Here is a 16,325-nt window from a genome sequence, read left to right on the forward strand (position 1 = left end):
TTCCTGGTATTTCCTGCCTGTCTCTCTGATCACCTGTAGTCATCTCGTCTTCCGGGAGCTCCTCCTGTCCATCGCGAGCCTGTCTAACCTTTCCGAAAGCCCACACAACATTCTTTCTTTCTGAGATTCCTCCACATGATTCTCTGCTCTACCTATGTCTTCTTAATCTTGCTACCACCACCAGAGTCATCACACAACCATCCTATGCTGTCAAGCTACACTCTGCCCTACCACTACTTTACAGTCAGTAACCTCCATCAATTACATTGTCTGTGTAAAATATAATCCACCTGCGTGCTTCTACCTCTGCTCTTAGAGGTCACTGTTATGTTCCTGCCTCTTCTACAAAAAAGTGTTCGCTACTGACATTTCCATTCTTTTTGCAAAGTCCACCACCATCCGTCCCTCAAAGTTCCTTTCCTGGATGCCGTACTTACCCATCACTTCTTCCTCGCCCCTGTTTCATTTACCAACATATCCACTACCATCTATACCAATCACAACTCTCTCTCTCTGTTCGGCATGCTCAGAACTACTTGATCTAGTTTTTTCCAGAATTTGTCTTTCAACTCGAGGTCACATCCTACCTATGGGACCTTGCCGCTAATGACATTATACACAACACCCTCAATTTCAAATTTCAGCCTCATCACTTGATCTGATACTCTTTTCACCTCAGACATTCTTAGCCAGCTCTTCCTTTAAAATAACCTCTCCTACATTTCTCTTCCAAACTACTACATGGTAACATAATTTAAACCATGCTTCTAAACTTCTACATTTACTACCTTTCCACCTGGTCTCTTGGATGCACAATATATCAATGTTTCTCCTAATCATCATTTCAACCAACTCTTGAGCTTTTCCTGTCATCGTCCCAACATTCAAAGTCCCTACACTCAGTTGTAGGCTCTGTGCATTCCTCATCTTCCTTTGCCAACGAATTCGCTATCCTTCTCTTCTTTGTCTTCGACCCACAGTAGCTGAATTTCCATCGATGCCCTGCAGGTTAACAGTGCCGGGGGAGAAGAGCCTTGGTGAGGGAGGTCAAGAAGAACCCAAAGATTGTTGTAGCTGAGCTCCAGAGATGCACTCGGGAGATGGGAGAAAAGTCTCGAAAGTAAACCATCACTGCAGTCATCCGTGAGTCAGGACTTTAAGCCAGAGTGAGAAGGGAAGCCTTTACTCAGTGCAAAACACATGAAAGCCCAAAGGGCATTTGCTCAATAATTCCTGAAGGACTCCATGATGGTGAGAAATAATATTCTCTGATCTAATGAGACAAAGAGTTGACTTTTTGGCTTAACCTCTCAATGGTACTGTGGGACAAAAAAAAAACAGCATTGCGTCATCCACCTACGCAAGTTCTCACACTTAAAAAAAAGAAAATGCAAACCTTTCTGACACTTTGTGAAGAGCTTCACGAGCCACACCCAAACCTGATTACCACGATACTTGTTAAATCAAGAAATCAGTGAAATAGAATCTGTCAGAATGTGAAGTTGGCTACAAAAACAAAAGAATTAATACATCAGGCCACGATCCAAAGATTTTCAGGAAGAAATGAGGAAAAAAAAGTGATTGAAATCATCACCTTGGAAAAGGTTACAAAGCCATGTCCAAGGCTTTGGGGCTCCACAAACTGTTTTCAGGGCCATTATGCACACATGGAGAAAACTGGGAACAGCTACAAACATTCCCAGGATTGCACGACCAACTAAAATTACTCTTAAGATTTAAGATGACTCATCCAGGAGGTCACAAAAAACCTCTAACAATATCTTAAGACCTGCAGGCCTCGCTTGGCCTCAGATAAGGTCAGTGATCATGACTCTACGATAAGAAAGGCACTGGCCAAAAATAGCATCCAAGGGAAAGTTTCCAGGGATAAACCTGCACTGTCAGCAAAGAGTACAAAGGCTCATCTCATATTTGTCAAATAAACCCCTTGATGAGCCTCAAAACTTTTGGAAAAGCATTCTGTGAACTGAAAAATAAAAAAGGGAATGTTTTGGAAGATGTGCAGTCCATTGCATCCGGTGTAAAAATGGCATAGCATTTGATTTAAAAAAAAAAAAAACGCATCATGGTGGTGCCAGTGTGATTGTCTGGGGCCTTTTTGCTGCCTCAGGACCAGGACAACTTGCTGTGATTGATGGAACAATGAATTCTGCTGTCACCGTCTCCCCGTTGAGAACAGATTCAGCAACGAAGTATTTGTATGCGTCCAGACTTTTCTACGCTTTCAAACTCTTACGTGTAGATCTCGAGAAGTTACTCACCAGATACATGTGTAGATCCAGTTGTCCAAGACAAGCGGAAGCGGGTTAACAGTCCAATTTCTGATCGGTGAACATTAACCTCGGCATTAAATATGTGTCCGCTATGCCAAGTGTCTCTCATTTTCCCACATACCTTCGTTTATTATCACCTTCTAAATGTTTAACTGTATCGGACAAAACTCGGGGCAACTCAAGACGTATTTTTGTGTCATCTCCAACCAACTTAGCATTGCGCAATGCTTTGCTTGACTGGCACTATAGCCTGTCACGTGACGTCGGTGACGTAGGTGCACGAGCTCTATAGGGGGATCGCACTCCTCAGCCTCCCTGGTAAGGTCTATTCAGGGGTGCTGGAGAGGAGGGTCCATCGGCAAGTCGAATATTAGATTCAGGAGGAGCTCTGTGGTTTTCGTCCTGGCTGTGGAAAAGTGAACCAGCGCTACCAGTCTACATGTGTTTTGTTGACTTGGAGAATGCATTCGACCATGTCCCTCAGGGAGTCCTGTGGGGGATTCTTTGGGAGTATGCGATTCTGACCCCCTGTTACAGGTTGTTTGGTCCCTGTACGACCGGTGTCAGAGTTTGGTCCGCATTGCCAGCAATAAGTCGGATTCGTTTCCAGTGAGAGTTGAACTCCACCTAAGGTGCCTTTTGTCACTGATTTTGGTCATAGCTTTTATTTTATTTCTAGGTTCAGCCGAAGGTTTTTTTTTTTTTTTTTAAACTTCCGGTTTAGTAGCCTCAGTATTGCATCCCTGATTTTTGCACAGGATGTGGCTTCATCAAGCCATGTTACCAATTCACTGGAGCGGTTCGGAGCCAAGTGTAAAAGGGCTGAGATCCTGCCCCACTTGGAGGAGTTCACGTATCTTGGGATCTTGTTCACGAGGGAGAGAAGGATGTAACAGGAGATCAAGAGGCGGATTGGTGCAGTGTCTGCAGTGATGTGGACTTAGCATAGGTCCATTGTGGTAAAGATCCTCCCAGAAGAGCTGGATGAAGTGGAACTGACCATCTCATTCATCCTTCTCTGTCTCCAGCTTTATTGCTGTTCACATGTGAGCATTTTTTTTTATGCCACGACAAAAGGAAAAATGTCGTCAGGTCCTGAGAACCATGCCTCCTAAAGCTACTGCCCTCTCGACCGACCTTAGTTAAGGAGCAGAAAATGGATGGCAGGCAGGCAGGCACACTGATGATATCCGTCGATCTCGGCGTCTTTATGTGTGTGTGTGTGTGTGTGTGTGTGTGTGTGTGTGTGTGTGTGTGTGTGTGTGTGTGTGTGTGTGTGTGTGTGTGTGCGTGTGTTCCTTTGAATATTCACTAATCACTAAAGTGAATGTTAGTTTTTCAATGGTAAATGTAGCAACACATTTTGGTGCCCAAGAACTACGTTGAAGTGAGTCAGAAAGCTTAATGTAGATAAATGTAGTGGTTTGCCACAATTTTGTGACATTTATAGTCAATTATTAAACTTTATGGATAAGGTGTTGCGATTTCTGACAAGGCTTGGTCCCTGTCACCCACACATAGCAGGGATTCACTGTTCATAGTTGGACTTGAATAGCATGTCATCGAATGCACATCTCCAATAATGTATCATGACAAATTTGTTTTTTATTTTCCAAAGCATTTAAACTAAAATTGGACATAAAACACCTTTTTTTTTTTTTTGCAGGTCTTTTTTTTCGGGATTGTGAGTTGGTCTCGAAGACTGAGGTGAACCATAACACATATGTATTTCAATTACAACTTCCTCGTGGGACCATCATGGATGTGCCTGTCGGGAGACACGTCTACCTCAAATCCATCATTCAAGGTACTCTAAAATTGTGGCCTTTCCACAAAGGCAAAAGTGTTTAAAATTGTAAAGGAAAAAAGCTGACTAGTGCATCTCATTCATCCTTCTCTGTCTCCAGCTTTATTGCTGTTCACATCTGAGCTTTTTTTTTTGATGCCACGACAAAAGGAATATTGTAGTCAGGTCCTGAGAACCACAAATTGAACTTTGATTCTGTCACAGATACTCAGAACAATATTGACATAACAGAATCAAGAAATTATTTTGGCTTTTCTCTTTCTGTAATACTAAGAAAATAATACAACGTAAGTTACCTTTTTTTTTTTTTTTACTTTGAGTGAAGTGTCTCACCTACAAAACACAAGCATTATGCAGCCTCTACACATTTATCACTGCATTCACGTCGTTTAGGGTTACAATCAGTGTATCATTTATGCTTTTCATTTTTAACTGGCAATCAAAAAATGTTTTCCCACAATTGAATAGTACACTAAGAAATACAAATTGAAAAAGAAACTACTGAACTGAATCTGACCTGGAAGTTTGGTATCGAGCATCATTAAAGTGGCACTGACACCTAAAACATAAATTTAGTAGTAGTAGTAGTAGTAGTAGTAGTAGTGATAGGATGGATTCACACATTTCCAAAAGACCCGGTTCGTTGTGAATAATGGATTGCACAGGTGGAAAGGACAAGAGTTTTGTGGGTTCTAAATGACGGCTAGGTGTGTATAGAGCTATTAAAAAAAAATAGTTGGGGGGGACTAATTTGTCACACAGTTTATTGCATATTTTACGTAATAATTTAGAATAAATCCACTTGGTCAAACCAGCAAAATATAACAAAGCACTTGTATTGCGTTTAAAACAATTTAATCCCACACAATACAATACAAGACAAAACAATAACAAAACGGAAGTACAAAGAGAGTTTAGTAGCGTGTAACACGAGCTAACTAGCCAACTGACATATAATCACCAAGCTCGAACAAATGTTATTTTTCAGCAAATGTTCCAGGAATGCAGTGTGGTGTCCATGTACTTGTCCGAAAGCAGCAGTATTAATAAAAAGATCCGTCCGCATATGATGACGTAATCCTTCCTTCAGAATGTAACAAAAGATCCGGGCCATATCGGGGGTGTCCGTGTACTTGTCCGAATCCAGCAGTGGAGAGGTGGTTTGCCCGCATCCGGGGAGGAGAGAGGACCCCACCCCCCACCCCCGGTGTCTTGGCACCCCTGAAGTAGTTACTTTGCCCGGTATGGGTCCTCCTGAGTACGGTACATACACAAGACTTGTAAATGAGTTAAGAAATTGAACAATTTGAGACCTGTCATTTTGAATATATCATAGGGTTCCTCGTCCGTCCGTCTGTCGGGGTGTCTGTTGTTCGAAGTGATCTGCATATCATCTAAATATGGCTCGAGACAATCGGGTAATATGGCCCCGGTCACTCCACTCGATTCTGAAATGTTCTCTTCTTCTAAAAGAGCTTCAGTCTCACAAGTGGCATCAGAAAAATTGAAAAACTCTCTTATTCATGTCCCACAGCAGGTGGCACAGCGTGTTTTCAATGGCCACTGACCGAGTGTGACATCTGCAAATGATGTTGCAGGCAATACAGCCGCCACTAGGATGTCGAGTGAGACTTCCACAACTTTGCGCATTAATGACAGGTTCTCAGCTCTTTTTTTTTTCATATAGACATTGGAGTGAATAATGTTATGTTGTTTTTATAACAATATCGATTTTAAAATGTATATTTGGGTGTCACTTGGACTTTAAAATGTATGTAATGTCAATTTTCGAGCACAGATTATTTTATCTAGATCTATCTAATATATGTTCAACTGTACCATAAAATGCACATCTTGTTCGATGTTTTTACCGAAAAATATAAGTACCGTAATATCTCGAGTATAATGTGTCCTTAAGTATCATGCGCACCCCCAAAGTTGACCTAAAAAAAAACCTTCTACCAATGTACAATATGCACCACCAATTTGCTGCCTTCCATATGCTCAAATTATTGGGAATTGCGTATTGCCCATTTTCCTAGGTTTGTACTTCTGTTTGTACTTGTATTGTTTTTCAAAAAATCGTCTGTACAACAATATTTAATAATAACAGATGTGATTTTTCCGTTTATAGATGGAATTACGGTTTTTAAAATCACATGGATTAAAAAAAAAAAACATTTATCTGCAATATTCCGACCATAACCCGTGCCAGAATCCACACTCATTCATTTTCCGATCCGACTTTTGCAAGTGAGGTGGAAAAGCTGATATGCGTCTGTAGATTGAAATGAAAACGCTTGTTGTATAAGAGGAAGTTTATGAAGCCATTTGCAGTCACTGTGATTTGACGGGCATGCCATACACGCCATTCCACTCACAAATAGTCGAGCACAAAAAATCACTCACGTAAAATTTCTTACGATTAGAAATAAATAGATATTGAAAGATGTCGCTTATTTTGTGTAGTCTTGACCAATGCAATTGTACACTTGTTGCACATTCTCAGCGCACATGAAAACAATCCCGCGCACTGAACCAGAGCCTGACGTTTTGTCTTTTTTTTTAACACGGAACCACACGGTCTGCTCCTCAGCCTACTTCTACATCCTTCTACGCCCCCCTCCAACTCTTACAGGGGTACACTCATAATTACAAACACCACTTTAGTTAGCAAAACAGTCTAGGCAATGTAGAGCAAAGACGAGCTAGACATGCTGCTTATGTATACTCTTAGCTTTCAACATGCATTGCTCAAGATATTCTGCAAGCAACAATTCTGTTTTACACCAAGAAAAACAGACAGGCGTATCATTGTAGGTTACAAAAAAGAAACAAAGTTGGAAGCGACCTTTCAGATTTATTGTTAATAGTTGGGTTGGTTTGGTTGGCATTGTATTTATTAATAGGTGACATTTTCATTGTAGGTTTGCAAAACACAAAATTGTTTTTAAAAATATTCTGATGGGAATGTAAATGCTGTAATCTGAATCTTTAATGAGCCATGTAGCTTCAATGTATGACACTGATCTGACCTCAGTGCATACTCAGCGGTGAAAGTTCAGAAGCAAATACTTATAAAAATGTCTGTATTATTTACTGACAACAAAAACATGACGTTGATAATTGTTGTTCATGCGTTTCAATCCACAAAAACAAGAAATTAAAACATTTTTGAATGGATACGATATACATCCTATGAAAGCACTCTTGCATGCCATAATGCAAATCTGATTTCAGTTTAGTTTCACTTCAAGTAGTTTACTTAGTTGAATTTGTAATTTTTTTTGGGTAAAGTTATGCACCTAAATAATGAACGATCATAGTGTACATTTTGAAAACAGAATAGGATTTATTTATAGATGTACTAGATATATTTAATTCATAATACAATTTATAAAACTTGGACATTAACTTGTAGCCTCCAGACCCCAGCTATTTTTCAGTCTTTTCATTCACTTAAATCACATGCCTGAAAAATGTACCGTATGTACTGATGCAGCGGTAATATACCGTAATTTCTCGAGTATAATGCATCCTGAAGTGTAATGAGCACCCCCAAAGTTGACCTAAAAAATTTAGAAAACCCTTCTACCAATGTCCAATGCGCACCACCAATTTCAGTCTGTACAAAAATCATTAATAATAATCAATGTGCATGTGCTGATGTAGCCGTAATATCATCTTGGTACAAGCCACAGGACACGCTTGTCCTGGTCCCTGTAATTGTCAGAACAGAATCCCTCAACCAACTAAAATAAATGCTCAATGATGGCATCACATTTTATTAATACTGTTGATAACATATATTACAATCTTAAATAAATATTTAGTACTGTTTGAATTCAACATTTTTTGCATTAAATATTTGTGCATAAAACGTTTGTGCATAGTGCAGTTCATCCTCTACATTATGCATCCTTGCCCAAGACTTCAAAAGCAACATCCATCGTAGCTACCTTTGGTGTCTTGGTCCAGTTCTGGTGCCTCCTGAATTCATGAACAGTGTCATGTCATCCTCTGTGGCATCCATGGCTTTTATGGGGTAACATTTTTTGAATCCCAAGAGTTTTGGTTCCGCAGCGCAGCCTCTCGCCCATCTGACGCCATAACTTTCAAAACGTGAGCTCAAACAACGTAGATACAAGGGTCATGGGCACATTACAAAAAAAATAAAAGCGACCATTTCAATGTGCCCATGACGCTCGTACTACATAGTTTCAGCTCATCTTGTTTTGCTTGTCCGGAGTGATGACACATTTCTTTTAAAAGCGGCTGCACAACTAGCCCTTGTAGCCGACATTTTTTGTCTTCGTTTAAGTTAAAACAAACTCACGGGTCAGTTTATTTCTGATGTTTGGTGCAGTAGCAACAACTATGCTACGCTAACGATCGTAAAATGCAAAGCTTGCCCCCTCCCTCTCCCTAGAAGGTCAGAGTTCAGGTTGGTGGTGTTACCGTAATATATATAAATGTGTAACATAAGACATAGAATATGATATCGAAATTTTTACATATACCTTTGTTACAACTCTATGTACCTGTATACTAATATACAATGTGATTGTATTTTTGTGCTATATTGACTTTTTGAAAATATTTTTGGAAAAAACTGCCCGTTATTTTCGAGAAATTACAGTATTTAGGAATTAAAGTCCGCAAACTTTGACCTAGTTTCCTCTACCTGAAAAATGGCTCCTTTCCTGTGGCTTACCTCTGATGTCACAGCTAGGAGACATGCTGCTATTGTGTCTCGTGTCGTAGCATTGCCTGCTGACGCCGAAGAAAAACCCATTTGTTTTGAGAATTCCTCACTGATTGTAAGCTAAAACCAATCCATAAAAATGGTGAAGACGTTAGGTGTTCAGTTTTAGTTGAGTTTCAGTTTACATTATTTTCCCAAAGACCCAAGCCTCAGAAGACAGTGGGTCAGGTTTGTCCAAACGAAGAGAGATAATTTTTCCAAACCCAGTGAGCAGTCTGTCATATCCAGTGAAAATTTCATCCCCGGACTCTTTTACTGGCAGACTCATGTCTGAGATAAGTTTTAATTGTGAAAAACTGTTAAAGCTGGGATCAGTGCCTACATTACAACCTTATAACAAGGGACCAAACGCAAACTTGGATCAGCCTCTGAACCTGGACACGGTTCGACAAGCTCAGCCCGCCCCACAGAGAGTGCCAAAACTGCCAAGCGCTTTTGTTCAAAGACAAGTTGCGGAGGTATGTTGATCATCTTTTATTTCCTGAAAACTTTCCTGAACACTATTAACATCATTGAATGAAAGCAGCATGACATTCTTAGCAAAAAATATTTTCTGACTGTAAATCATTGGACCATTCTCAACTAAAAAAACTGAATAATATTGTGTACAAATGGTGGCACGGTGGAGCAGCTGAAAAGCTTGCCCCTTGCAAGGATAAGGAGCTAAGAAAACGGATAGATGGATACAACCTTTATTTGTGCAGGGTTTTTTATTTTAATGAAATACCAAGTAACATTAAAACAAGCAGTATTACATACTAGTCACTCACAGAATAGGAGACCTGTTTTCAACTTATCAAAAGAAATTTGTCCACCATGATGTAGAATGAAATAAACCTTACTTTGTAAATTTTGAACGTTATTTTTGTATATTAATTACAGACGTTCCAGGAAGCATCTTCTGCACAAGATGTTATCTACCCAGTAGATGCTGTATCTCCATTCCAAAAGTTGCCAGACTTATGAAGTGCTTGTTCATGAAAAAGGAACACATATCTTTCCGACAGCAGAGAGAATACTGTAACATGTATTTCAACCTCAGGCGTCCTTAAGATGCTCATATGGACAGACCAAATAAGCATTCAGTGAAAATGTTATGAGAGAAACATGTATACACAATGAAAACATACACTTCAATGAAAATGTGATTATTTTAGTTCTGCGGTGTTTGCTTATTTCATAAACAATTATGCATCAACATTTACAGAAAGAAAAATGTGGATGTAGACCATTTAAATCCAGTGTACTCTTGGCCATCTGCCACAAATCTAAGACATACAGCAGGATGTAAGTGGCACACATTTTTTTCTACCTACAATTCCCCAACACCAAACTTCGACAGTTCAAAGACCCGTATCAATAGAGTACACATAACCATCTACCCCATTTACATTTACACAAGCATTTAGTGCCCAAACAAAACCACAAGATTCCGGTTTACAGCTTTCAGTATAAAGTTGAGCAATTTTACTCATGACATCTTGGGAAAATCGTGATTAAAATGGGAATGAGCGGGTCTGGGTACTGTCTGGTTATGGCATCAATTTACCATGTGAAATTATATTTATGGTGAAGCAAGTTATGACCAGCTATTGCTTTCAAATTAACGTGACATTTTAAATGGATTTCATTCATTAAAATCCTTATTTGTGAAAATATACCAAATTAGACTCAATACAGTGTTTGCATGATTGAAAAATGAGACCGAAAATTTAGTATATACAGTGCCTCGTGAAAGTATTCGGCCCCCTTGATCTTTTCAACCTTTCGCCACATTTCAGGCTTCAAACGTAAAGATGTACAATTTTAATTTTTTGTCAAGAATCAACAAGTGGGACACATTTGTGAAGTGGAACAAAATTTATTGAATGTTATACTTTTTTAACAAATAAAAAATTGAAAAGTGGGGTGTGCAATATTATTCGGCCCCTTTACTTTCAGTGCAACATACTCACTCCAGAAGTTCAGTGGGGATCTCTGAATGATCCAATGTTAACTGATGATGATAAATAAAATCCACCTGTGTGTAATTAAGTCAAAATGCACTTGCTCTGTGATAGTCTCAAGGTTCTGTTTAAAGTGCACAGAGCATCATGAAGACCAAGAAACACACCAGGCAGGTCCGAGATACTGTTGGAGAGATGTTTAAAGCCGGATATGATTACAAAAAAATTTCCCAAGCTTTCAAGGAGCACTGTGCAAGCAATCATATTGAAATGGAAGGCGTATCAGACCACTGAAAATCTAGCAAGACCCGGCCGTCCCTCTAAACTTTCACCCCGAACAAGGAGAAGACTGCTCCGAGATGCAACCAAGAGGCCCATGATCACTCTGGATGAACTGCAGAGATCTACAGCTGAGGTGGGAGAGTCTGTCCATTGGACAACACTCAGTCGTACACTGCACAAATCTGGCCTGTATGGAAAAGTGGCAAGAAGAAAGCCATTTCAAAAATATCTCGATAAAAAGTCTCATTTAAGGTTTGCCACAAGCCACCTGGGAGACACACTAAACATGTGGAGAAGGTGGTCTGGTCAGATGAAACCAAATTCGAACTTTTTGCCCACAATGCAAATGATATGTTTAGCGTAAAAACAACACACCTCATCACCTTGAACACACTATCCCCAGTGTCAAACATGGTGGTGGCAGCCTCATGGCTTGGGCCTGCTTTTCTTCAGCAGGGACAGGGAAGATGGTTAAAATTGATGGAAAGACAAATGGAGCCAAATACAGGATCTTTCTGGAAGAAAACCTGTTGGAGTCTGCAAGAGACCTGAGACTGGGATGAAGCTTTATCTTCCAACAGGACTATGATCCAAAACATAAAGCCAAATCTACAATGGAATGGTTCACAAATAAACATATCCAGGTGTTAGAATGGCAAAATCAAAGTCCAGACCTGAATCCAATCGAGAATCTATGGGCAGAGGTGAAGACTACTGTTCACAAACACTCTCAATCCAACGTCACTGAGCTCTAGCTCTTTTGCAAGGAAGAATGGGCAAGAATTTCAGCCTCTCAATGGCCGAAACTGATAGTGACATACCCCCAGCGACTTGCAGCTGTAATTGCAGCAAAAGGTGGCTTCCGGTTCGCGAAATGGTGACAAAAAATTGAGGAGGCTCCGACCTGCACGACCGTTCAGTTACTAAATCCTGCTGAATTTGGAACGAATGTTGTGAGTACTCGATGTGGGACGCCCCTGGTGACAACGTCAGTCAGGGTTCGCACGCGCCCCTATAAGTCCCTAAAGACCCCTAAATTTTCGAAGGTGCATTTAGGGGCTACTAAAAGTCCTTAAAATCCGCGAAAACCGGTCAAGCCCCTAAAAAGGCCTTAAATTAAAAAAAAAAAATCAAAGGGAGGACCTCTACCGCCAAAATTCTCCCTAAAAAATAAATCTTTTATTTAAAAAAAAATAGCGATCCGTCTGACGTCCAAATCAGCCGGAAATTGTCAACGGAAGTCACCGTGTTGACAACTAGTCGCCATCTTGTCGATATTCCATTATTTGTTTCCGTGAGTAGGCATTTTACTTCGTCTTCGTTACGACGTAGCGTAGTTCTTTCATCGATCCAACTTCTATCACGGGGAAGTGCAATTTTCAAGAAGCTTGGGTTGAAAGTAAGGAGTTTGGGAGCTGGGTTCGTCGAGATCCAAAAGATCGGCACATGTTTTACTGCCATCTGTGTAAGCAGAGTTACCAGCTTAAAAAGATGGGCATCAAAGCGCTGGAGTCGCACCGGAAAAACAGGAGACACGCTGATTTGGCGAAGACTTCTCATCTTCCGTGAATGAATCTGTTTCTAAAATATCAAGATAGTGAAGCATCAATTTCAGGCAGTGGCACTAGCAGTGCATGCGCACTAGGGATCGCAAAAAAAGGCTTACTTTCATAACCGGTTTTAACCGAACAGCTATAGCAGAAAAAACGATTAACCGGTTTTAAAACCGGTACCATGGTGGTGTTTACATAATTCACCCGCGGGACCTCAAGTTGGGATGCGGGGTTCCGCACGGACTGTTTTTGTTGTTGCTCTTCCGGAGTGACGAGTTCACAGAGTTTCCCCCTTTATGCGAGTAGTGTTTTGATGTCTGCCAATAAAACACGTTTTGTTCCATTGTCCGACACTCTGCCTCCGACTCCTTTTCTCCGGCGCTACACCATCGATCGTTATTTTACTCCGCGGTAATGGGATAGTTTGTATACAATATTGACAAACAAGCTTGTTGAATTTGGCTTTCAACAACGTACTCGTGTAAGTTAAATTTTTTTTTTTTTTGTAAAAATGTTTTAATGTTGACATTCTTCGTTTGGACTTTCAGAAAGGTCATGAAAGTATACCGAGCATTTCCTCGATGCCATGTTTGATGTTTCTTTGATTGAACTGAATGTTCTTTTGAGCCCAACTTTACTCTAACAGGGAAACTTGAAAAAAGTGGAAATGATGTTGAAAAAATAGCGCAATGTGGAGTACCGGAACCGGAAGAAATGATTGGAAATTTTAACCGATTTCAAAAGCCCGATTACGGTTTCGGTTTAAAAAAAAAATGCCGAAAACCGGTTATAACCGGTTAATTTTAACCGGTTGCGATCCCTAATGCACACCTACAGTTGTCCAGCCATCGACTTCAACCAGCCAGAAGTCAGGTTTTATGAATGTGGTTCAATACACGAAGACGGACTCGTTAAAGGCAGAGATCGTGTGGACTTTTAAAGTGATCTGCAGCCATTAGAGTTACAAATCTTGTGAAAATAATTCGAAAGTGTTTGCAGTCATCTTCCCAGACAGTGACATTGCTAAAAACTACCACTGTGGGGAAAGGAAGAGTTCGTACCTGGCTACATTTGACATCGCTGCCCACTTTTCATCTCTACTGCCTCAAAGCCAATAAAACCAGAATAGAGACTGACGTATCAACGCTTATTGAGAAGGCTGACAGGCTGTGTGAGGAGGCAGAAGAAAAGAGGAATCTGAGGTTTATCACCGAGGCCAATGCACTCAGAGGCAGAGCAAAGGACAAGAGAGCCACTTTGGCACCTCTGCAGCAACAAATAGAGGAGGCGCTGGGTAGGCTCAAGGAGCTCGAGTAGGGGTGCTGAAACAGACATTAGTAGAAGACATTTGTGTATATAGTTGCAATTGTAGTTAGAATCAGTTTTTCTGTATAGTGTTATGTGAAGACGTTGACAATGGTCATATCAATGAGAACTACCACAAGGGGCGACAGGTGAAAAAATAGCGCAATGTGGATACCGGAACCGGAAGAAATGATTGGAAATTTTAACCGATTTCAAAAGCCCGATTACGGTTTCGGTTTAAAAAAAAAATGCCGAAAACCGGTTATAACCGGTTAATTTTAACCGGTTGCGATCCCTAATGCACACCTACAGTTGTCCAGCCATCGACTTCAACCAGCCAGAAGTCAGGTTTTATGAATGTGGTTCAATACACGAAGACGGACTCGTTAAAGGCAGAGATCGTGTGGACTTTTAAAGTGATCTGCAGCCATTAGAGTTACAAATCTTGTGAAAATAATTCGAAAGTGTTTGCAGTCATCTTCCCAGACAGTGACATTGCTAAAAACTACCACTGTGGGGAAAGGAAGAGTTCGTACCTGGCTACATTTGACATCGCTGCCCACTTTTCATCTCTACTGCCTCAAAGCCAATAAAACCAGAATAGAGACTGGACGTATCAACGCTTATTGAGAAGGCTGACAGGCTGTGTGAGGAGGCAGAAGAAAAGAGGAATCTGAGGTTTATCACCGAGGCCAATGCACTCAGAGGCAGAGCAAGGACAGAGAGCCACTTTGGCACCTCTGCAGCAACAAATAGAGGAGGCGCTGGGTAGGCTCAAGGAGCTCGAGTAGGGGTGCTGAAACAGACATTAGTAGAAGACATTTGTGTATATAGTTGCAATTGTAGTTAGAATCAGTTTTTCTGTATAGTGTTATGTGAAGACGTTGACAATGGTCATATCAATGAGAACTACCACAAGGGGCGACAGGTGATCAATGTCACAGGTACTGAGGTACTGGAACATTTGATGAACCAAGAACGGTTGATTGCACCCATTGGGTGAGTCTTTTTTCCTTACTCTTGATTTCCCACGATGGCCCTAAATTTTTTCCGTGTCAGCCCTAAATTTTTCCGTGTCACCCCCTAAGAATGCCCCTAAAAAGTCCTTAAATTTTTTTTGGTCAGACTGAGTATGAACCCTGTCAGTGGACTAAAATCATCTGTATAATTTTTGTACGCAAATCGGAGCCGTATTCATTCACGTTGAACCTGTGCGGCCTAGCCTAGCTCGGGAACATCAAGTAACGTATGGAATTAAATATTTGCTGAGGAGGTAAACATCAACAGTGAGTACTTACACGATCTGCAAAACCTATGTTTCGTATAAAAACGAGGACCTTAATTACTTACTACTTACTTACTTGTACAAATTTAAACTTGCTCATATTCCCAGACCACTTTAGCTTAGCTGGCAAACAACGAGTAACGTTTGCGATCAAACCATGCTGTTTACGAAACATCGTACATGTGTAACTTTATAATGTGTACGACCTAAACAACGGATACAACGAGGGATGTGAGGACTTATAAGAAATTTAACAACTCTTATGTTTGTACCCAGATACGAGCGGTATTTTTCGCGTTGATGCTGCTCGGCCCAAGTTAGCCTAGTGCGCTAACAACCTTACCTTAATCCTTACTTCCACATATCCATTGAATTGTCATATCCATTATATTTTCACACGTGGTATGTGATTTGGGTACCTTATGTGCTGACTGTATCTATCTGATAGCTTTTATCTGACTTAAATTTTAACATAAAGTAGTCTGTAAATTGTGTATCTTATGTGTTGACTTGTATATTCATTTGTTTTTATCTGACTTTAACTTTACCATAGACTGGGTAGTATGTGAATTGTGTATCTTATCTCTAATTCCAGTAATTTTGGTTGAAGACAAAAAAGTGGAGGAAAGCGACTTAGTCGGCAGAAGAAGAAGAGGCATGCACAGTCCCGACAACTGTGTGTAGGGACAGGAAAAGCGCAGGAGTTAGTTGACATGATGATTAGGAGAAACGTTGATGTATTGTGCATCCAAGAGACCAAGTAGAAAGGCAGTAGGCTAGAAGCTTAAGTGCAGGGTTTAAATTCATTTACCATGGAGTAGATGGGAAGAGAAATGGAGTATGGGATATTTTAAAGAAAGAGCTGGCTAAGAATGTCTTGGAGGTGAAAAGAGTATCAGATCGAGTGATGAGGCTGATATTTGAAATTGAGGGTATTGTGTGTAATGTGATTAGCGGCTGTGGCCCACAAGTAGGATGTGACCTTGAGTTGAAAGAGAAATTTTGGAAGGAACGAGATAAAATAGTCCTGAGTATCCCAGAGAGAGAGACAGAGAGAGTTGTGATTTGTCCAGATTTCAATGGACATG

At 40.5% G+C, this 16,325-nt stretch overlaps 1 protein-coding gene across 6 annotated transcripts in view; it reads left to right on the forward strand.

Annotated features, from left to right (window-relative positions):
- Positions 1 to 16,325, forward strand: part of LOC133500475 (cytochrome b5 reductase 4) — a 97,853-nt gene that overhangs the window by 31,237 nt on the left and 50,291 nt on the right. For all 6 annotated transcript variants that reach the window (XM_061819160.1, XM_061819163.1, XM_061819166.1 and 3 more), the window contains one exon: positions 3,961 to 4,101. In XM_061819160.1, the coding sequence (XP_061675144.1) occupies positions 3,961 to 4,101 (141 nt within the window). The remainder of the gene's footprint in view (positions 1 to 3,960; positions 4,102 to 16,325) is intronic.

This window comes from Syngnathoides biaculeatus, chromosome 5 (assembly GCF_019802595.1).
Source record: "Syngnathoides biaculeatus isolate LvHL_M chromosome 5, ASM1980259v1, whole genome shotgun sequence".
In the NCBI taxonomy this organism is placed as follows: domain Eukaryota; kingdom Metazoa; phylum Chordata; class Actinopteri; order Syngnathiformes; family Syngnathidae; genus Syngnathoides; species Syngnathoides biaculeatus.